General features: G+C 34.0%; 2 protein-coding genes across 3 annotated transcripts; one reads left to right on the forward strand and one right to left on the reverse strand.

The window, feature by feature from the left end:
- Positions 1 to 6,633: 6,633 nt before the first annotated feature.
- Positions 6,634 to 18,350, forward strand: LOC131157494 (uncharacterized). 2 transcript variants are annotated; one of them, XR_009137273.1, is made up of 6 exons: positions 6,634 to 7,262; positions 8,366 to 8,402; positions 8,701 to 8,937; positions 9,034 to 9,081; positions 17,568 to 17,906; positions 18,062 to 18,350. XR_009137273.1 is itself a non-coding variant. In XM_058111696.1 (5 exons), the coding sequence occupies exons 1-5, from the start codon at positions 6,964 to 6,966 to the stop codon at positions 17,823 to 17,825; spliced, it is 879 nt and encodes a 292-aa protein (XP_057967679.1). In that variant the 5' UTR covers positions 6,634 to 6,963; the 3' UTR covers positions 17,826 to 18,350. The 2 variants fall into 2 exon arrangements, 1 of the variants encoding a protein (XP_057967679.1); XM_058111696.1 differs by having other exon boundaries at positions 17,568 to 18,350.
- Positions 18,351 to 19,497: 1,147 nt separating this feature from the next.
- On the reverse strand, positions 19,498 to 19,887 carry LOC131158765 (uncharacterized mitochondrial protein AtMg00810-like). Its single transcript, XM_058113619.1, has one exon. It carries the CDS (start codon positions 19,885 to 19,887, stop codon positions 19,498 to 19,500), a length of 390 nt encoding a protein of 129 aa, XP_057969602.1.
- Between the last annotated feature and the right edge of the window lie 4,565 nt (positions 19,888 to 24,452).

The following is a 24,452-nucleotide window of genomic DNA, read 5'->3' on the forward strand; positions in this document are numbered from 1 at the left end:
ATTGCTTGGAGCAATTTTACTCTGCTTTAGTAGGGACCTAATTTTTCTTTTTAAATTTTTTAACTTTCAAACACAGAGTATAGTTTTTCAAGACTAAAGTAGGGTTTTGGAGGAGACAAAATTTGCGAAAATGGCTATACTGTTGTGTGTATTCGACAATATACACTCAATCTATGGACATCAATTACTGACTAAACACTCCTTGGTTAAAAAATTATATGTATGATGATGATGATGGTGATGATGAAGAGGTGTGCTTCCAATTATTTTACTAGTTCGTTTTGGACATTCAAATTTGGTGCATGGGAAGATCTTCAATCCCATCTTTGACCTTTAAATTTAAGGTACAGCACTACTATTAAAAGCATGCCATTGATGAATCTTGGTCCACATGGTGCAATAGGGACTAAGATAGATGGCTTTACTCTTAAGATTTCCCTTTTCCTTTTTTTTTTCTTTTGCCCTTTTTGTTTTCCATGGTGGGCAAATTCCATTTCTGGAAATGTTAACTCTGAATAATGGAGAAATTCAAAAAAAAAATTCAATCGAAAAAATCCGATGAATCCCAATAATTTTCTTATTAAGGGTTTGTTCGGATTAGAAAGTTTGCTTAGAAAAAAAGAAAAATAAAGAAAAAAATTATTTTTCCTTATATTTTCCTTTTCCATTAAATACTATCAAAAATAAAAAATTATTGTAATATGATTATTTTTTTTAAAAAAACTAAATATTAATTATGTGAAAAATTAAATTTTATTTCTTAAATTTAGTATATTTTTTATTTAGGCAAAAGACACTTGCCTCTCCGAGGTTTGACAAAAAGATAGAATCCTCCTCTAGGATTTCCAAAATGTCAGACCTCCCTTGAGGTTTAAAAAATATCCAATATCTTTGCTAAGATTTGTCAAAAAGATAGAGACTCCTCCTAAAAAAATTATTTACAAAATAAGTAAGAAAGTTTGAGTTTTTTTCGCAAATCTCACACGAGATCTTTAGAATTCTTGAAAGTTTATGAGCGATACTTGAAATTTTTGAAAATTCAAAAAAGATTATTACCCTTTTACTAAATTTTTTTTGTAAAAATATTTTTCCACTCGAAAATAAATCATTTTCTCTACTCCCAACTATACATATGTAGATATTTTGAGAGAAGGGACCCATGTCCTCTTTCTTTTGTGACAATTTCAGACATATCCTCCAGCACTGGTCTGTTGGTGGCGGCTACCTTTGATGTGAAAATCAATGATCCTTAAAATATATATATCACTTCCTTCCCCTTTGACTCTCCCCCCAAAAAAAAAAGAAAGGGTTTTGCAGTTAATAACTGTTGGGATAAACCCTACCAACCAAATCATTCTCACCATAATGAATGCATTTATTAATGAAGGGGGAATCATCCATATCTATTTTTTATATATTTTTTTATTATAATTTAAATTTAAATAATTCGTAAGAATTCATATTATAATGATCTGATGAGATTTACACTAACGGTTAATTATATAAAGCAGCCCTTATGCTTTTCTCAAGATTGAAATTGACTATATTTGGAAAGATGTTCTATATTGGGAGAGATTTTGAATTTAACTTTATATTAGATTTGAATAAGACGTAATACAAAATTAAATTAAAATTTGGTCAAATCTACTGAACTCAAAATTTAAGATTCAAAATTCATGCTCCCAAACGCAATATAAGTGTATCATAGGTGGAGTTTATGTAATTAACTCTACCTAGTGAAACTTAAGACTTGATTTGTTGTTTTTATTGTATTCGGACTTAAAATTTTTAATGTAGTCTTATATTTTAAATATTGAAATGTTTTAATAAAGAAATATTAATATATCTTTATTCACAATATTGATAAATTTTTTTATAGTGACTAAGGGTGCACGAGAGTCTACTTTTTCTAATGTCTCATTTAAAATTCAAGAAATATTTAAAAAATTGTAGAAGGATTCACTTTTTTATATTTAATAATCAAGGAATTAATGTCAAATTGGAGAATGAAAACATGATTTTATAAACTATTAACATTTATTTTTTCTTAATTCTAATCATGTTAGAACAATTTTTTATTTTTAATAGTATTTTTCATATAGAGAGAAAAAGTTAAAACCACAATTAATCTAACATAACGTATATATAAAATTCTAATAATTTAAATTTTAAAAAAATTGGATTAATATAATATTCATGCCTAAATTTTGATTTTGAGTATTTTAAATTTATATGCTAATTATTATGAAATAAAAAAAATATTATTGTTAGTGACTTTGGAATTTAAAATTACACTTAACAGTTCAGTTTGGTTAATTGATGATATCAATCTAAAAACCAGTTAACCGAATTTTAATTAATTATTTTAAACGGTTCGATTTCGATTCACATTTTCTAACGAACCAAAACTTTAGATCGGTTAATGGCTTGGGGATAATGGTTTGATTAATCGAACCATGCCCATCCCTATGCCACAACCTAAAATAAAAATATAAATAACTTGATAAAAATAAATAAATTATAGGGAAAGACATTGTTCTCTACTGAAGTTTAGAAGTCTCGTAAAAAGACACATACCTCTCCGGAGGTTATAAAAATTTTACCAATCATTTTATGAAGTTTGCCAAAAAATAAAAAAAAACACAAACTTTTTCTTATATTTTTCCTTACATTTGTTAAAAGATAAATTTTTTTAGTAGCATAAATATTTCAAAAATCAAATATTAGGGTAAACTTATGAAAATTTTTTGAAATCTCAAAAAGGTCTATAAGATTCTTGAAATTGTAAGAAAAATTTGTATTTGTTTCTCAAATCTCAAGAAAAGTCATGTCTTTTATCCATAGTTTGTCTCAAAGAAATATATATATATATATATATATATATATATTTATATATATGTATTTATGTATATAACTTTTAAAAAATAATAATAAAACTAATTACAAAATAATTTTTCTATTTTTCAACTGTAATATTCAATAAATATTGAAAGTAGAACAATTAAGCAAAAATTATTATAATAATTTTTTTTATTATAATAACTTTTTAATGTGTATTATTTATAATTTTATTATTTTAATAATATTTTTATAATATTATTTGATTTAAAGAAGAAAATGAGTATTTTTATTAAATTTTTTTTATTTGTATTAGTTTTATAAATATTAATCAAATAGAATGCTATTTTTAATTTTTAGTTTCTATTTCTAATTTTTAATTTTTATTTCTTTAATTTTTAACAGTGATACGAAATTATCCTAAATTTTAATTACAGCATCAAGGCCATGTTTGTACGGTGGTGAAAAAAAAAAAGAATCCCCAAAGAGAGAGAACCAACTTGGCTAGGCAAAACCAAATTGTGAAGAATGTCTGACTCTGACCATGTGACACCCCAATCTACATTTCTTTAGAAGATCCCAGCAGCCTTTGACCAAATCGTAGCCGTCCATCTCCCTCCTCAAGATCTTGCCCATATGCCCTTAGCACACCTCCCATTGTCTTTTTGGGGTTTGGTGGCATTGATTTTGGAAGACACTGACCCTAATTTTGGAGGACACAAACCCTAATTTTCAACAAAGGGGCATACCTAACAGTGGAAGCTTCTATGTTATAAGCCAAAACTGCCCATCAATTATTGAGCAATTCTCTTGTGTGTCCTGTTATTACAGTTAATTCCCATAATTAAAAGTGTATCTGACTCACTTTGTTTATTAGAAATTTTTTTTTTTTTTGGAATACGCACTGGATATCCACGCATCCGTTTTACGGTCCATGTGACTAAACCTGCGCTCCTTGAAGTTGACCCCACAACTCCAAAGGGAAGGTAAATTCAGGAGTCCAGGAGCGAAAAGGAGTTCGGAAGGGTTTAAACACCTGACCTCATGAAAGGCACTCCCGCAGTCCGCACTACCACCTGAACCACACCCTGGGGGTTAGAAAATTTTATTGTTATTTACATTAGGGGTGGACATAGTTCGATTAATCAAACTATTTCCCCCAAACTAATTACCGAACTGAAGTTTTAAGTCACTAGAAAATGCAATCCGAAACTGAACCGTTTACAATGGGTAATTGAAATTCAGTTAACTGGTTTTTAGACTAATATCGATTAATTAGTTAATCGAATCAAATAATTAAGTATAATTTAAAAATTTAGAGTCACTACAAATAATATTTTTCTTTCATAATAATCAACACATACGTTTTAAATATTCAAAGTAAAAATTTGGCATGAATATTTGATCAATACAACTTTTTAAAATTTAAATTATTAAAATTTTGTATAATATTATATATAATATGTATTTTTCATATATATATATATATAGTATATTAGTTTGGTTCGGTTATTTGTGGTTATTGAACAGACCTAATGAAACTGAACCGATAATTAAAAAATAAATAAAAATTTTGAATTGAAATCGAGCCGAAAAAATGGTTAACTGATTTTTAGTTTGGTTTGGCTTTGTTTTGTAATTTAGCTAATTTTTTTTTTATTTGCATTTTAACAATTTTTTTTTTGAGGGATTAGTAATCTTCTTGAAAGAAAAATTGTTTCAAAATAAATAAATAATTTTTAAAATCCTAGTTAGTAGCATCCTAGCTTTATCTCATAATTGCCTATTTGGTACGTTAAAATAGAATTAATTGAAAAAGTAATATAGCGAAAATTGTAGAGCAAAATTGTAAAATTATAATGTCGAATTCCATTTCATTCTCACACGCCAAACAAAATTATATAATATATATTTCTAAGATTAGTAATATAAATAATTGTTGTTGTAAATATATCATGTGTACACATATTCTACAAATATCAAAAGTAAAACAGGAGAAAAACAAGACAAATATAGCAATTCATGTGATTTGGCAATATATTAATTAAATTTCTACAAAAATCTCTTTTATAATTATGAGCAATTTGTCTTATCATTTCAATTATATGAATAATAAAAAATTATTAGGTTAGATAGTCTAATCATATTCCATTTTATGCAATAAATCAAAATTTGGGTTTTTGTAAAATTTCAGAAAGTTTGACTTAGACCAATAAGCATTAATTGAGAAGCCTAAATTACAAAACTTCATTAGCCATATTAAATGCAATGTGATTAGATAGTATAATCTAATAATTTCTCATAAATAGTAATCTAATAATTTTTCATTAATAGTATAGTATAGTCTAATCTAATAATTTCTCACTAATGGTATCAAGTGAAAATTCAAATATGGTTTTTATGTAATAATATAAATAATAATGACATTTTTTTTTACTAAAAGAGGACGACACCTTCATTTATTTATTAATATACCCTCACTTTTGATGGAGGAATATTGTGGTTACAAGATAAGCAAAAAAAAGATTATAAAAAAACCCTCTTAAAAAAAAACAATACCAACAACCAACCAAAAATAATAATGACGTCTTACTTTAACAAAAAATAAATTTGTATAAAATACAAGTTACCTATAAAATCTTCTTATTCTTAAGTAAACACTTTTTAATGAGCTACAATTCATTATTCAACAATTAGGTGTATCTTAAATAGGGTTGCAAATAAGCCGAATTGAGCTATTGCGAGTTCAAGCTCGGTTTGTTTATTTATAAGCGAGCTTGATTGTGACTCGAGTTTAAAGTTTTCTATTTGAGTTCAGCTCATTTAGCATATATATTGCTCAAGCTTGACTTGACTAAAGCTTAAACGAGTCAAGCTCAAACTCAAACTTGACTCGATTGAAATTCATTACAAACTAATAAATGAACCAAGCCACTAAGCTAATTAATAAATTGATAATTAATAAATATAATTTGAAAAAATATATTTAAAAAAAAAATTTAAATCAAATATTTAATGAGACTAATATGTATTTTGTTCACAAGCCTAATATCGAGGTAATTCGCAAGTTACTAACGAATTAATAAATGAGTTAGTAAATAAGCTGTTAAACGAGTTAACTCGCAAGCTAGTAAAAGAATCGGCTCATGAGTTTAATAAGTCGAGCATGAACTAGTTCGAGCTTGACTCTTTTAGCCGACGAGCTCAAAAATTTGAGCTTGAGTTTGATTCATTTAATTCAATAAATAAGTTCAAGCGACTGTCATTATCGAGTCAAGCATTGAGTAGCTCGCAAATGACTCAACTTGTTTGCAGCCCTAACTTAAACATACTTTACTAGTACAACTCAAAATTTACCAAATTGACATATTTTAAATATCTCAATTTGTTGAGTCTAATTTTTTTAAAAAAGAGAATATAACTGATTTTTTATTTTTATTTTTATTTTTAGATATAATTAATTTTAAGACAAAATATATATTCACCACTCCTAAGTTTTAGAAATCTTCCCTGAGGTTTTAAAAATACATAAACCTCCGATCAAGTTTCAAAAATATTAAAATAAATTTTAGAAGAGGAAAATGAAATTTTTGAAAACTTTATTTTTGAAATCTTAGAAAAATTTGTTAAGCTTTTGCCAACATATCCTTAATTTTACATTGTGAACTATTTCCATCAAATCACCTAAATGGGTTTCATGCATAAATATCTTTTAGTTCCAAATTTTAATCCAGAAAGGGCAAAAGTGACTTTTCGCTGCTTGCATTCAACATGGGGTGTCTCCCAACCCAAATTGGAAAGTGCTTCTTCTCTTTCTGTTCTTTAATTTTTGTTATTATTATTATTATTTTCTTGGGGAGTGGCTCTGCCTTCGTTTCTCCTTCTCCAGCTCACCCGTTTAGATCGGATCTATTTGTTGCCACCACTTTTCTTCGTTGATTTCACCTGCCGCCACTTGGCCTTCCTCTCATCAGCCCCAGTGAGAATTTCCCATTTTTTCCTCACAGTTTCTTACAATTTTTCTATGGGAAAACAGAGAGAAACGGCAGGAAAGTTTTTGACCCTTTGAGCTCATTCATGGCTTAAATTTGTTTACCGTGGTTTTTTGCTTCTGGTTTTGTTTTAATGGGCAATGTAACGTCGAGTGTTGCTGCGAAATTTGCATTTTTCCCTCCAGACCCGCCGACGTACGATGTTTGCAGGGAACAGGATGGGAGGCTTGTGTTTTCGGGAGTCACGGCTGACAAGAACATGGACGTTCATTTGCTTGACACCAAGGGTGGGAACAAGATTGTTGCAACGTTTTGGAGACACCCTTTTGCCCGATTCACCCTTCTGTATTCTCATGGAAACGCTGCCGATTTGGGTCAGATGCAGGAGCTTTTCATTGAGCTCAGAGCACACCTGCGTGTTAACATCATGAGGTGAGGTATTTCTTTATCGACATACTGATTATATTTTGATTTTCATTGGTATGGAACCTGGGTATGAATTGGTTTGCTTGGATTTTGGTCATACTGATGGGTTTTGTTGGTTCTGGTTTGGGATAGTTTGTTCAAGCTGAATGATTTATGTTTTGGGTTTTTTTAAAAAAAAAAAAAAATTCTTTTCATACCTTGGGTTTTGCCTCTGTTGTTTTCAATCTCTATATTTTTTTGTTAGGGCTTTTGGTGAATTTGGTTGAACAGTTGGTCACGGCCTTTAAAAAAAAAAAAAATTCAGAATTTAATGCTGTTTTGTGGATTTTATTTCTGGTGTAGTTGTTAAAATACCCACCTAAACTGCTTTTTTTCTCTTGTTAAAACACCGATATTGACTTGATTGTTTGGACGTGAATTATTGTGGGTTTTGTACATTTGTCCTGTTGCTTTCCTAGCTCTGATCGTAAATTTTGTTGATGGAATGGCTAGTTTCATGTAGCCAATTTGTAATATTCTCCTGTACTCATCGTGGATACATGATTTAATAATTATTCTACTTGGGATTTCTTTTGATTGTATTTTATGGTACGGAATGGGCTTTAATATCATTTATTTATTTATTTGTTTGTTTCATTAGTGAAGTTTGTTCACTACATAAAAGTTAGCAATACGCTTGCATGGTTTTTGCGAACACCCCACCATGTGGAATTTGTTGATTTGAAGGTTACACTGTTTCATGCAAAGCTTGTTTGTTCAATTCTTATTGTACAAGCCACTTGAAATTTTCTGAGTTGATGTTTAAGTTTAAGTGGGTAAAATCATTAATGCATTACCTATTTGGCATTTGTGTTACTCTTTCTTTTGTAATGATTGAGGTTGTTCTTTAAATATGGTTAATTTTGTAAATTCATTAATATTAGATGCCCCTGAAAGCTTTGAGGGTGTTCTATTCATATGTAGTGTGAAATTGGCGTACTTCTGTTGTCTTAATCTGCAGTTGTCATGATTTTCAATGATAGAGAGGCTCACAAGGTGCAGATATGATGCAATTAGAATGGCTAAGGTCCTTTTGATTGTTCTGCTAATCATCTCTTGCTATATTGCAGCTATGATTATTCAGGATATGGAGGTTCTTCTGGTAGGGTAAGGAATCTATAAAACTAATTTGCATCTAGACTCCTTGTTTTTGTTGCTTTGAAGAACTGGTATATAGGCTTTGCGTTGGCATTTAAATGGTCTTGAGACTTGTTATGATTAGAACAGAGAGAGGAAAAATTCAAAATAAAAAACAATAAAAAAAATATGTAGACAGTAAAAATGCTTTTTCAAATAAGTAACAATAAATACCTTTTGGCTGCATAATTCATTTATGTGCAGTTCATCCACTCTATATTCTAGCTTTTTCTATCCTAATGACTACTAGTTGTCTCTATCATGACAGCCATCTGAGTTGAACACATACTACGACATAGAGGCTGTTTACGATTGTTTGAAGAGCGAACATGGAATTAAGGAGGAGGATCTTATTTTATATGGCCAATCTGTTGGGAGTGGACCCACATTACACTTGGGTTCACGTTTACAGAAGTTGAGAGGTGTTGTGCTTCATAGTGCAATCCTCTCAGGCATACGAGTCTTGTATCCCGTCAAGATGACCTTCTGGTTTGACATTTTCAAAGTAAGTTGTACTTGAATGTGCATCTGGCGAAATTCTTCTTTTCCATGCTTTAATAAATTGATTTCATATTATGAAATATTTGTTCATTGTTTTCAGAATATAGACAAAATACGGCATGTCAGCTGCCCAGTTCTAGTTATCCATGTGAGTCTTTATTTTATTTTATTTACTCTTTGTTTGGCATTCGTGTGTTTTTTTTTAGAGACTTTCTATAAAGAACCATCATTATTTTAATCCCAAGAGCTTTACGAAGTCATCTTCTTCTGCCTGTTGTATCATATCTGCTGGGCTAGAATGGATCAATGCACACTAGAGAAAGCACAAGGAATATCATACAAGCAAAAATAAGTGGTTTGGCATTGGCTTATTCTTCCAAAAAAATTCAGTATGAATAGAACTTAAATCAACCACATGCACTCACACTCACACTCTCACTCAATCCTCACACTCCTTACACCCTAGAGTTTAAAATGTGTTAAAGAGGACCTCACACAATCTCGCATAAACCATAGACAACACACACGTCTACATGCATCCAATGCTACTTCAAAAACATATAGTGCACTATTCTAAAATTCTAGATAACCTAGACTGTTGCGCATGAGGCACTAGTCTTCTCAAAGTAGAAAAGCAAAACCATACTAAAAAACAACTTTGAAATGGAATAAGAAACCGTTCCTTCTTCAGATTGGTTGATCTGTCTCTTCATGGCCAGTTGCTTTGGGAGAATCTCTGTCCATTGTCCACCAGTTTCATTAGATCTAGTCAGGCTGGTCCTATCCTAGAAGAACTCCGTGCTCTTCATCTGTGCAGGTTGGCCTATCTTTACCTTGAATTGTAATTTTGCATTAAATTTGAGCCACAATCAACAATTTTGGTTTATTTTTATGTGGACAATAAAACTCCGCCTGTGATGCACTTAATGTCCTAATTTTTTCACACATAGTCGGTCCCAAGCTCGGGTTAAGGAGGAGGGTTGCGTTAGGTAGCTGACAGCCAGCGTAAAATTTGTCAGATCACTATGATATGAATATTTACCGAATATTTGCTGGGGCGTCCCCTACGAGCGACGCGTTACACTTGAACCACCCGGGTGTAGCAAAAAGTGGGCGAGGGTGGGCTAGGTCATCGCCCCGAAGCGACACGCCATGTCGGCGCCTGGGTACGGTGTCAAATATGCAAGGGTACCTACATCATTCTGGACGTGGGTAGGTAAACACGTTAGTTCGGGAAACTAGGATTAGATTAGCAACTTGAAATAGAGGGACACTTACGGGTAAAAGCATGGAAATTGTGGATACAATGATTAGAAGAAAAATTAATATAATTTGCCTTCAAGAAACTAAGTGGGTGGGGGAGAAAATTAGAGAAATTGATAAATCAGGATTTAAACTTTGGTACACTAGAAAAGAAAAACATAAGAATGGAGTAGACATTATTATAGACAAAAACTTAAAAGATAGCGTTGTGGATGTAACTAAAGTAAGGGATAAAATTATAAAAATTAAGATGGTATTAGGACAAGAGATAATAAATATCATTAGTGCTTATGCTCCTCAAGTTGGCTTAGCAGAAAATCTTAAGAGACAATTTTGGGAAGATATGGATAGTATTATACAAGGTATACCAGGGACTAAGAAAATATTTATAGGAGGAAATTTGAATGGACACGTTGGAAGAGATAATAAAAATTATGAGAGGAAACATAGAGAATATGGATATGGAGACAAAAATGAGTCTGGGGAGATGATCTTAGACTTTGCTATGTCATATGATTTTAGTATAATGAATACTTGCTCTAAAAAATGAGAAGAACACTTAATAACCTTTAAAAGTGGTCAAAATAGAAATCAAATAGATTTTTTTTAACTAGGAGGGTAGATCATTTATCATGGAAGAATTGTAAAGTTATTCCAGGTGAAAGCCTAACCACACAATATAGAGTCTTAGTGTTAGATATATGTATTAAAAAATGGAAGAAAAATGATAAAATAAACCAGTGTAGGAGAACTAGATGGTGAAACCTAAAAGGAGAAAATATAATAAAATTTAAAGATAAAATGATCAAAGATGGGGATTGGACCTTAGAGGATGGGATAGATACAAATACTCTTTGGAATAGATTAGCTAGCTCTATTAAAAAGATAGCAAAAAAGATTTTACGTGAATCAAGGGGAAGATTCTCGAATAGCAAAGAAAGTTGGTGGTGGGATAAAGATGTACAAAAAATCATAAAGACAAAAAGAATTGGTATAAAATGTGGCAAAAATGTAGAAATAGAGATAACTTTGAAAAATATAAGGAGGTAAGAAAAGATGCAAAAAGGGCCGTTACTGAAGCTAAATATAGATCATTTAATAGTTTGTATGATGGATTCGGTACAAAAGAAGGGGAAAGAGATATATTTAAACTTGCTAAAGTTAGAGAAAGGAAGAGTAAGGACTTGGGAAATGTAAAATGTATAAAAAGTGAGGATGATATTATCTTGGTTAAGGACGAAGATATTAAAGAAAGATGACGAAGTTATTTTAGTAAGTTGTTTAACGAAAACCCAATAGAAAGCTTAAACTTAGAATTGTCAAATGAGGAAAAGACTGAAAATATAAGATTTATTTGCAAAATTAGAGTGAATGAAGTTAAGTTTGCATTAAAAAAGATGAAAAATGGGAAAGTTATGGGACCAGATAACATCCCAATTGAAGTTTGGAAATGCTTGGTTGATAACGAAATTATATGCTTAACTAATTTATTTAATACAATTGTAAAAACTAAGAAAATGTTAGATGAATAGAGGAAAAACACTTTAATACCTATATACAAAAATAAAGGAGATATTCAAAGTTGTAATAAGTATCGTGGAATTAAACTTATGAGTCATACGATGAAACTATGAGAAAGAGTCGTTGAACAAAGATTAAGGTTAGAAACGAAGATCTCAGAAAATCAATTTGGTTTTATGCCTGGGAGTTCTACCACAGAAGCTATTTATCTTTTAAGAAGATTAATGGAAAAGTTTAGGGAAAAGAAGAGGGACTTGCATATGATATTTATTGACCTTGAGAAAGCATATGATAGGATACTTAGGGAAGTTCTATGGTGGGTTTTAGAAAAAAATGATGTGTGTTGTAGGTATACTGATGTCATTAAGGATATGTATGATGGAGTAATGACTAGTGTAAGGACTATAGATGGAGAAATTAGAGAATTTCCAATTACCATAGGCGTACATCAAGGATTTGCTTTGAGTCCTTATCTTTTTGCTTTAATGATGGACCAATTGACTAAGAGTATTCAAAATGAGGTTCCATGGTGTATGTTTTTTGTAGATGATATTGTATTAATTGATGAAACTAGGGACAGGGTAGAGGCTGAGTTAGAATTATGGAGAGAAACTTTGGAATCTAGAGGCTTTAGGATAAGTAGAAATAAAACAGAATATATGAAATGTAATTTTAGTAATGATAGGAGGAATATTGGAGACAAAGTTAAACTTGATGATGAAGAAATAAATAGCACTTGTAGATTTCGATACCTTGGATCTATTATGCAGGCTGAAGGAGAAATTGAAAATGATGTAATGCATAGAGTTAAAGCAGGTTGGGTATAATGGAAAAGTGCTTCAAGTGTGCTATGTGATTGTAGAATACCCTTAAAATTGAAAGGAAAGTTTTATAAGACAGCTATAAGACCAGTTATGCTATATGGATCGGAATGTTGGGCGACGAAGAAACATAATATCCAAAAAGTAAAAGTTGCCGAGACGAGAATGCTTAAATGGATGAGTGGTATAACATTGAAAGATAAATTAAGGAATGAACATATTCGTGGTAAGTTAGGTGTAACTCCTATAGAAGATAAGATAAGGGAGGAACGACTCAGATGGTATGGACACTTGCAACGTAGGTCTTATAGTGCACCTGTGAGGAAGAGTGACTTAGTTACTGTTGGGGGGGGGGGGGAGTAGAAGGGGTAGGAGTAGACCTAAAATAACTTGGTAGGAGATAGTGAGTAAGGATTTAATATCCTTGAATCTATCAAAAGAAATGGTCCATGATCGCATAAATTGGTGGAAAAAGATTCATATTGCCGACCCCATTTAGTGGGACTAAGGCTTGGTTTTGTTGTTGTTGTTGTTGTTGTTATTGTTTTATGTGGACAATAAATGTGAAATGTGAAAATAGGAAAACCAAAAAAGATAAGAAAAGGCCGTATCGAGTGCACAAGGCTCCCACTTTGAATGGGGTTTGGGAGAGGTGGATGTCGGCAAGCTTTACCCCCATTTTTGGAGAGGCCGCTCCCAAGAATGATGGAAATTCGTTTAATTCTTTTTTTTAAACTGTGTTAGAGATGAGTTCTTCAGCATTGCAGTTAAGTTAGATGATAAGATGCAACATCTGGTTTTGTTGTTTACCATGCGTGAATAGAGTAAGATCATTGCTTGTTATCCACATTGATCACACAACACATTCATATGCTTATCTGGACACCTTAACCAACTACAATGCAGGGGGAAAATTTTGATTGGGCTCCTTTTGTACTGCTTGGCTTTGGGAATGGACTTGCACATTTAAAACTCATGCCGATTAAAAGCATATATCTTAATTTTTAAGATCTAATTACTTATTTTTTCGCAAGTGATCTCTTTTGTTTTGATCTAATGAAACAAAGATATCTTGATTGCTCAATGGAAGGTGTCCCTAACTTATCTTAAAAGAGTCATTGAAAATATTAAAAAGATGCGTGTGTGCGCGGGCGTGCGCATGTGAGAGAGAGAGATCTTATATTGGAAGGATATTGGATTCCTTTTCCTTAGGTAACTGATTGTGATTACGTCAATCATAATCATTAAATTTGTGGATCTTGGTGCATCTCAATGGCATGGCATTAAGCTATCAATGAGGAGATACACTTGATGTGTGAGGACATACACATAGATAAGATGCTTTTGTTAATAGCCAATTTCAAATTGTAGTAAACCAAATGGGTGCAATAGGTTGCCTCAACTGTTAATATTCTTGTGAGCCTTCGATTGATCTAGATTATTGATCGACAACCTTGATCAACCAAAACGTAAGTGGCATATTTAAGTTACATATGACATTTTACTAGTGCACTATGTAAAGGTCTTGGGCCCAACTCCGGTGAGGTATTGTCCGCTTTGGCCCATTGGCCCTCATGGGTTTGTCTTACGAAAGGCGTTTCACATAGTTGGAGCCCTAAACATCCTTGTAAACCCAATATCTCCTTAGTACACATCCAATATGGGACCGTGATAGGCTTGATCTCTAACGTCCTCATCAGAGTGATCTTTCTAGTACACATCTAATGTGAGATTGTGATAGACTCTCTCATTTGATCTTTGACATCCTTGTCAAAGTGGCTTACACCTATGTGTAGGATTCATTCACATGATTGCACCGCTAGGGTGGATCCACTCACATGATAGTACCCCCAGGATGGTTTAGGTACCAAATGTAATAGTCTTGGGCCCAACTCTGGTGAAGTATTGTCTGTTTTGACCCATTGGCCTCACGGGTTTGTCCTCTAAAAGGCGCCTCATATAGTTGGAGCCCAAACCATCCCTATAAACCCAAGATCTCCCTAGTGCACATCCGATGTGGGACCGTGACACACTGCATTGTGCATTAACAAAGCATTCATAGTCTTATGTTATTTTCCGTTGTGCATGAATGCATGAAGTATATGGTTGACTTAAGGGGAACACTTGGCTGACGTATTTGAGGGAAATGTGAGGAAAGTAGATTCAAGCCTCAATGTTTTCTTTTTTCCAATGTGAAACCAAAACCCCATCGATGGTTTCTCATCTTCAGTTAAAATTCCTTCAGATTCTTTTGGATATTGATCATGCATGAAGACTTTATCATCACATTTCTTCCTTTTTATTCATGGAGCATCTGAAGTGTAATATCATGACTTTGTGGCCATCTTTATGAAAACTTGAGAGTCGAGGATCTCTAGTTTAAGATATAACTGTACTTGTATTCCTCCCAAATTTTTTTTTGGGGCGCATACGTCTATTCTAACTCAACTCTATACTCAATAGAAGCTCCTGTGCAAATAATTCATGTCACCTACACAAGTCCTCATGTACCATGGTGCCTTTCTTCTGGTAAGCATACCAATGAATTACTTGACTACCTCAATCTATGTCATTTTTGCTTCTTCTATTCCTTGTGGCACTTTCTATTGGGACCATTTCACTCGTGGATGCTGTTATGGGCAATGAAAAGACAGCATTGAAGCTGAAGTGAGTCAAGTATCACAGATTTGAAGTCATTTTGCATGGTTTTCAAATTACTGAGCCCTTCAGGTATCATAAGGCTTGTAGTTTCAGTTATCTTGAATCCCCCCCTGAATCACTTTATTGGAAATCGTATAACTAGGAACAATTAATGTCTCGCATAAATATTTTTGTTTGGTCCATACTCTTGAGGCCCCATTTGAAACTCATAAAACATTAAAGAAAGGAAGGAAAATATCAAGGAATTTGCGTTTTCATGTTCGGTTATCAACGAAAGTGAAAAAGAAAATAAAAAATATACCAAAGAACTAAATTTTAATTTTACTCATCATTAATATTTGGTTTTTTATATTTTTAATCATATTAAAGCAAACTTTCATCTGTAATAGTATTTAATATAGAAGGAAAATGCAATGGAAAATGAGATTTTTCCTCCTATCTTTCCTTTCTTTCTCCAAGTAAAATCTTTGATCCTATCAGACCCTAAAATGCCTAGAAATATGAGACAATTATGTTTGGCTTTCAACATAGTTATTCTTGAGTGATTTAAATCTGATCACCAAAAAGGCCCTAAACCTCTCCTCTTTTTATTTTTTTTGAGTGCCCTAAAACTGTACCTAATAGTTACATCATATATGTACATTAGAAGAACATGTCCTGTAAATGATAATAACAATGATGATGTTTAAGTTGGAACACATTGAAGAAGATGGTCCCACTTGTTGGACTCCCATGTGAATCTAAGATAACTTTGGAGTGAGACGGGGAGAGGTGGTTTTAGATTCCCATGTTTTGGAGAATATTCTTGGATTCCAGAATCCCACCATGTGAAGATTTTCGTGTGTTGCTAAATGTGGGAATCCTTAATTCCAGAGGCCATATTCTCAAGAATTCTTCAGAAACAACTTAAACCTAACAGCCCTTTTTTTTGGGCGCGGGGGGGTGGGGTTGGTGGTGGGTGTGGTTTGCTGCTTGTATCTTTCAATGCAGCAATTCTCTTGGGAACTGATGTGGGGATAGTCTATAATATTCTGTCTTAATTTATGGGTATGCCCATGTCATTGCAGACATTGTTAACATTTTTTTTTTCCGCAGACCCTCAGTACGTAAGGACCCAGCTATTTGGGATATATACATATATGCCTCATCTTCCAAATTCTTGATTAGTGCTGATGCTTTATATGTTCCCTTTTATTCCATTCGTCTTGTCAGAATTAGCTCTTCTTATTGAAAGGAGTATTACTCCTTCAACAGAAACCTTCTGTCCTGCAGTCAAACCTGGTTTGGCACTCCTGGGGTTCTGAATGTACTGAACTTGATGTTACTCATTTAGCCTTACAATCTGCTTCCCAACTCTCATGACTTGCTCATAACTGCCGTAATGCCTTTCATGTAGGATTGCCCAATGATGGTGCTTCTCATGAACAGCTTAGAGCCTCAGACTTAAACCCCATTTTGCACAGTGTTTTTTAATGATTGCACCAGACCTAGTTGGACTTGAGGCTTGGTGGTTTTTTGTTGTCCGGCACTTGAAGAAAAAAACTTCCAATGAACTTACTCTTAATTGCACAGTATAATTATAGGGTCATTGCTCTTAGAAGCAAGTAGGATAGCATCACTCACTCTCTCTCTCTCTCCCTTTCTCTCCGTGTTGATTGGCCCAGATAATGTCATTTGAAACAGGTATTAGAATTTTGCACACTTGGGCTTTATATATGATGCTTTTTTTTGCCCCTTTATTTGGTGGGAAGCTTGGGCGTAGATCTAAAATAACTTGAGAGGAGATAGTCAGTAAGGATTTAATATCCCTGAATCTGTCAAAATAAATGGTCCATAATCGCATAAATTGGCAGAAAAGGATTCATATAGCCGACCTCACCTAGTGGGAGTTAAGGCTTGGTTTTTTTGTTGTTTATTTGGTGGGAAGCTTATTGTTCTAGACATTTTGAGTTCACTTTGGATGCAAGTGGTTTCTTGACAAACAAGTCATGAGTTTTCTGTTGGGCTATTGTTGGTAATTCTCAATAGGAGGATCTCACTAGCAGCTCTGGAAACTTTGCGTATGGTATATTGGGCTAATGCATGACCTGAGATGTATTAAGGCTCATTGCCTGCCTATATTCTTTGAGACAATTTTCAATAATAAAATAAAAGAAGATTTTCTGCATTAAGCACTTAAGAGTGTGTTAACAGATTATCAAATCCGTTTTCCACTGATCTTATTTGCCGCAATGCAGTTCCCTCTCATCTACAACAATACTTTGTTTCTTTTTGGTTTTTTATTTTTTGTTTTTGGCATATACGTCTCTCCTGTTTAAATTATTATTACGTAGTCCAATCATTGCTGCTGTTAATGGATCATTTTCAGGGAACAAATGACGACATAGTTGATTGGTCTCACGGAAAGCGCTTGTGGGAACTTTCCAAGGAAAAATACGATCCCTTATGGGTCAAGGGTGGGGGGCATTGCAATCTTGAAACTTATCCTGAATACATCAGGCACTTGAGAAAATTCATTAATGCAATGGAGAAAATCTCAATTACAAAACAGACAAAAACCCTTGCTCACAACTCAAGTATGACGGAAGCCAAACACAACAAATGCTTGAGATTTGGAAGAAGATAACTGGTTCTTTCTTATCACTTGAGAAGTAGTGATCTGAATGAGCTAATTACTCTGCAAGTGGAGACCTGTCTGAACTGAAAGGTATGCTTGCTTCATGGACCCTGTGCGTGGCAGCCAAGCTTCTTTGGCTCAGCCAGCCAGTGGGTACAATACATCTCTCAAAATCATGAAGTCATAGGAATCATATTTAGTCATTTTGATCCAGATCCTGTTCAGGTTAACCATTTTTGATGTAGGAGCTCCTGCTGCTACCCTTACCATTCACCGAGCAAATGTTCTTTTATCAGAGAATCTGCAGTTACTTGCTTCTGGTCTCAATTCCATGTATAATCAACAATGTTGAGTTCTGTGTAAAGATGACCATTCCATAAGAAAAAAGGTATATAATGGGTTATTTTCTTTGTGAAAATTCTTATTCCAATACATATATATTTGGGTTTTCCTTGCAAACAATTGTTTCTCTTTAAAACAGAATATTAAAATTTTCTTAATTATCAGGATGCCCTCAAAGCCTTTGTTCTTTAATGCCACTTCTTCAGCTGTGATTTGGTAAATTTTGTGTCAGTTTATCTTTTGGGTGCCACACACCCCAAGGCATATCCGAGCTTAGGATGAGCATAAGCATGGTTGGTTTAACTATGGTTCTGAAAACCGGATGGGCCGATCCAACCTGGTTCAACCAGAACCAGCCACATGTCCAGTCCATGTGTTGGCTGAAGATCGGGAATGGTGTGAATTGGCTGAGAACCAGCGAACCCGGTGCTAACCGGTTGGAACTGGTGCAACCCAGGTTGATTTATTTTAATTTAAAAACTATTTTTTAAAAATGTTTTGTGTTATTTATTTGAAGGGTAATTTTGTAAACAAAAATTTAAAAAATTTAAAAAATAAAAAAAATAAAGCAAAATAATAATTAACAAACCCTAAAGCTAAATATATTATGAATTTATGACAAATTTTAGATGTTTTCTATTTTTCATTGTCTATAATTATGAATATATAAAAATATATTATGACGCTGATGTCACTAGTTTGACCACATATCTGACCGGTCCGATTGACCCGATGGCCTTTTTTGGGGTGGCCATCGGTTAAGTTGATTTGAAAAAAAAAATATAATAAAAAATAAGGAAAATAAAGAAGTACACGAAGAATACTTTATTAAAAATTAATTTGAGATTTATTTTTATTTTTATTTTTATGTAAGAATAGAATGAAATGATATTCATCTATAATTTTATATATTCATTATACAATTTTTTTTCTCTGAATCTATTCCATTCTAACTTATGCAAAGTATAATTTTGAAAAATAAAATAAAATAAGCTTTTCTCATAAGTGATCAATTGGAAAGCATGTAAAAAACTATTGAAATGTAAAGGCAAGGTTAATGAAAGTTATAACATTATAAAGGATAAATTAATGAACAAATGAATTTGCAATAAGTTATGTGCATCACCATAGAAGATAAGATAAGAGATGAACGGTTTAGATAGTTTGAGCATTTGAAATGCATATAAAATAATGCACTAGTGAGGAGTTGGTAAGTCATTGTTACTAATATTAGAATGTGTGGGGTAGACCTAAAATGCAATATAATGAGATAGAAAGGAAGAATTTAAGAACTAGTTTTGAAAAATGCCTTCGATTGTGAGAATTGATAGAAAATGATTCATGTAGTTGAAAAGCATAAACGACTCTGATAGAGAGTCCCTCGAAGATATTGCAAGATGCGCAAAACAGCAGACCAATGCATAGATGTAGGCGAAGCAACAATCTGACTCACTATGTGGACAATATAAGCAATATTTGGGCGAGTAATAATCAAATAGACCAAACTACCAACAATAGTACGATACAAGGTAGGATTAGGTAGGGGAATACCATCAGTGGGAGTGTAGCGGACATTAACCTCAAGAGCAGTATCAATAGTCCGACTATCAGTGAGACGAGCACGATCAAGAATATTTGCAATATACTTTGATTGGGAGAACAAGTAACCTTTTGGGGAGTAGGCTACTTCAATTCCCAAGAAGTAGTGGAGTGGCCCCAAATCCTTCATGTCAAACTCCTGAGCCAATATCTTTTTTCAAGTCCACAATACCATCAACATCATCACCCGTAATAATCATAGCATCAACATACAAAGAAAGAATGATACGTCCAGCAGAAGTATGCTTAACAAATAAATCTGAATCATGAGCATTGGAAGAGAATCTAAGAGAAGTGACAACCATTGAAAACTTCTCAAACCAAGCTCGAGGGGCTTGTTTGAGATCGTATAAAGCCTTCTCGAGGTTACAAACCTCACCTGGGTTATAAGAGACATCTAGTGGAGGTACCATGTAAACTTCCTCCTTCAGATCCCCATTCAAGAAGGCATTTTTAACATTCAATTGAGAAATAGCCCACCGACGAACATAAGCTACATCAATAAAAGCACGAATAATTGTCATCTTGGCAAACAGGGCAAAAGTCTCCTAATAATCCATACCATACTCTTGGGTAAAACCCTTAGCAACCAAATGAGCTTTGTATAGCTCAATAGAACCATCTGACTTCGTTTTGATCTTGTAAACCCAACAAGAACCAATCGATTTCTTACCAGGAGGGTTTCATACCAGGAGGGAGTGACACCAAGTCCCAAGTATGAGTTTTATGCAACGCAAAAAGTTCCTTAGCCATAGCCTGTTGCCAAAGAGGATCACAAATAGCCTCCTTATACGAGGTAGGCTCACAAAGTGGGTGAATAGTTGCTAAAAAGGATGTGAAAGAACTAGAATAACAAGAATAAGAAAAATTAGGTAACTGGGTGGACTTACAAGTACGCTTGGGGATAGTGAGACTGATGAGAATCCACATCCATAGGAGATTGTTGGGGGACTCCAAAAGGGGCATCATCATCACCACCATTTGCATCGTCATCACCACCACTATCATCACTATTTTCATCATCAAAGAAAAGGTCAATACAAAAAAGGTCTGACTGTGCCATATGAGGATAGCTAGTAGGAACGGTAAAGAAAGGAATGTGTTCGAGGAAAACAACATGATGAGAGATATATAGTTTCTGAGCAATAGGATCAAAACACCTATAACCCTTTTGTCCCTCTCCATAACCAAGGAAGACGCACATGGTAGAATGTGGCAATAATTTAGTACGCTCAACAGTGGGACGAAGGACAAAACATAGGCGATCAAAGACTTTTATAGAGGCGTAATTAGGGGGGGACACATATAATTTTTCCCATGGGGAGAGATCATATTTGTGGGATGTGGGGATTCTATTAATCAAGTGTATTGTGGTAAGAACCACTTTCCCCCAAAATTCACTAGGAACCTTAGTAGATAAGATAAGAGAGTGAGTTGTTTCAATAATATGGCGATATTTTCTTTCCGCAACACCATTTTGTTGAGGAGTATTAGTACAAGAAGATTGATGAACAATACCATTAGAGATGAGCAACTCAGAAAATGCCTTAGAAGTATACTCCCCACCCAAATCGAAACGAAAATACTTGACTACAGTAGAGTGTTGAGTACAAACGAATGATCAGAAGGCAATATAGATATGAGTGAAATTAGATCGATATTTCATTAAATAGACCCAACAATACCGAGTACAATCATCAATACAAGAAACATAGTATCTAGACCCCCCTTTTGTGTCAATAGGGGTATGACCCCACACATTAGAGTGAATTAAATCAAAAGGTGCAACAAACTTAGACATGTTGTGATTAAAAGGTAATGCAGAAAACTTTGCCAATTTGCAACCACTACAATCAGAAATATTATGTATCTGTAAGTCACCCAAAATAGCACTAGATACCAAAAATCTTAAACGAGAGGCCGACACATGGCCAAATATAGAATGCCATAAATAAAAAATAGAAGATGAGGAATTCAAGTGGAATGAGGAGAGGTCTACTCCCGATGTTGCCACATGATCAAGAATACGCAGCTCATTCAAAACATAGATGCCACCCTCTCTACGGCCTATCCCAATCAGTTTCCTGGATTGAGGATCCTGTACATGACAAGAAGTAGAGGAAAAATTAACAGAATAACCAGCATCACACAATTGCTCAACATAGACAAGACTCATGGTTAGGTTAGGAATGCAATAAACATCTAAAAGTGAGAAATTATGAGTATGAAAGGAACCAACACCCTTTAAAGCCATAGGAGTGCCATCAGCAGTTAGCACAAAATTTGAAGAACATGATGGACGTATAGACGCAAATGAAGAAAATTTAGGGGACATATGATGAGACGCACCAGAATATAAAACCCACAAAGAAGAGGATATACCTGAGGGAGTAGACGATGACAAACTTTTTGCAGATGAAGTGGTCATGGCATATGGTTGTGAAACAAGAAACTGCTGGAACTGTTCTGCAAGAGCACTCATGCGAGGATGAAATGAGGAATCATTCCCTGAGTTATCAGATGAAGGAGCAACAATTGCTATATTAGACTGGTGCCCTCCTAGTCGCCACTGCTGGGGCATTGGGCCCCCTGAACGCTGAGATGGCTTTCCTCTATTTCGCCATGATTGTGAAGTTTGAGTCTTATTCAACAATTTTGGATACTGAGCCTTCCAATGTCCCTTATCCTTACAAAAGTTGCACTCATTGTTTGGGCGAGGCGAAAATCGATTTTGACTGAATGAATGTGGTTTGGGAGGAATAGGCAAAACGGATGCAGATGTGGGATATGTTCCTTTTCCAGTCTGAGATTTGAGACAAGTTTTTTCTGCCAACAACTCACTGACCACCGAATCAATTGAAGGCAGTGGAACACAATGTAAAATTGATCCACGAATGCCCTTGAAATCATCACGGAGAGCCATTAAGAATTGGACCAATCGTTGCTCTTCCCTATGAACAACATATGGAGCAAACTTTTGTAATTCCATAGATTCTGTGAGAGCCAATTGATCCCAAAGATCAGTCATAGACGAATAAAAATCCTGAACACTTCTATCCTTTTGTGCAAGTGCTCGAATATCCATCTCTAATTGATACTGAACAACAAAGTTAGACTGAACATACAATTTTGTCAAATGGTCCCAAACTTCCTTAGCAGTTTCATATTTAGTCAATTGAATCCCAATGTGACTATCAACAGAATTATTGATGCAAGTAATAACTTTAGAGTTATGAGTATCACATGCATCCAATAAGTCCTCATATTTATCAACCCCTTCCACAGGTTTACGAACTAGACCCAAGACATAACTTCACATCTTCTTACCCTTTAAGAAATTTCTCCTCACATAACTCCAATAAGAATGATTTTTACCATTCAATCGCACACTAATAGATTGTGTAGAATCATCCCGTTCACTAGTCATGAGGAACAATAACAAAAATACCCAAGATATAAGAAACAAATTAATCTGAGAATGCTAAGAGCGAAACCAAACTTGCCAATACCGAGCCAAGCGAGAATCCAACAAATCATGAGTTGAACTCGAACCAAAAGCAAACCACGTCCAGATTCGCCAAAAGCAAAATTCAGGTCTTAAAAATGAGGCATCCTTGAAACACAACTACTAATCACGTGAAGCTCCTAGATGGTCCCACGACCCCCACTTGCAAAAAGAACTGATCATATCACAAGACTTAAATTCCCTCCAATTCTTCAAATTTTAGTCCTATTAAGCTTTAATTGGTAATAGAATTACAAAGCAAAATGCAGTATAACTCATGAAAAATTCGAAGTACTTCAAGCTAAATGTGTAAGCCTCCAAAACAATTATGGTACCACACAAACAAAAGCCGTCACAGGGGCAGAAGGATAACAATCTCCACTTGGGACGCCTGTCTCGATCTAACGGTTTGTCAATTCGTGTATTTTTCCTTCGTTAGAGCTTTGGGGGCCTCTTTTTCTTCAAGAGTCCTATGACACGTTGGGCTGAGTTTCTTTTTCCCATTTTATTATTAATTTAAAATAATATATTTAATAATACCCTGTTCAGGAAAATATTTCCCAAAATGACGCTGACGTAATCTCGCTGCTTGGGAAAATGATGCAGCGGTGAACATGTGGCAAATCTCGCTGGTCCATCTAGCGAGATTTGTTTCGAATTTGGAGACGACCTAGTTGATCTCATAGATAAAACATGGAAGGGCTTAAGATGCATTGATTTTAGTATTAATTAGAAGCAATCCAACTAGTAGGGCAATATGAGAGGGGAAGATAAATGAAAACTGATGAGATAGACAACCAAAAATGCACCGACAATTTAGTTACAGCTCAAGATCAATCATGTACATTAAATTCAATACAAACAAAAAACATCAAAATTCGACTGTCAAAAACCAAGTTCTTAATTAATACCACAACTTCATGTTTATACTCACAATCACTCCAGCATTTGTGCATGGGTAGAAATCATTGTTTCGGGGATGGCAAACTTTGTTGTCTATGATAGTTCCTATAAAGTGAAAAACCAAAACAAAAAGGAAACAAAATGAGGGACATGTATGCGCAATGCTGTAAACAATTTTCTAGTTTGAGCTTATAGAGTAGCTTATCAGGAAGAACATTATCTGGACACCCACCAGCTTGGAAGAACTTGGTGTGATGTTTCTTCCGAGCAACAATTACCCCAAATTT

The sequence above is a fragment of the Malania oleifera genome, chromosome 6, assembly GCF_029873635.1.
Source record: "Malania oleifera isolate guangnan ecotype guangnan chromosome 6, ASM2987363v1, whole genome shotgun sequence".
Lineage (NCBI taxonomy): Eukaryota > Viridiplantae > Streptophyta > Magnoliopsida > Santalales > Ximeniaceae > Malania > Malania oleifera.

Coding starts and splice junctions, on each gene's coding strand:
- LOC131157494 (XM_058111696.1), top strand. CDS start 6,964: ATGGGCAATGTAACGTCGAGTGTTGCTGCGAAATTTGCATTTTTCCCT. Junction 7,263..8,365: donor CTGCGTGTTAACATCATGAG/GTGAGGTATTTC, acceptor GCTATATTGCAG/CTATGATTATTCAGGATATG. Junction 8,938..9,033: donor TCTGGTTTGACATTTTCAAA/GTAAGTTGTACT, acceptor CATTGTTTTCAG/AATATAGACAAAATACGGCA.
- LOC131158765 (XM_058113619.1), bottom strand. CDS start 19,887: ATGAAGGATTTGGGGCCACTCCACTACTTCTTGGGAATTGAAGTAGCC.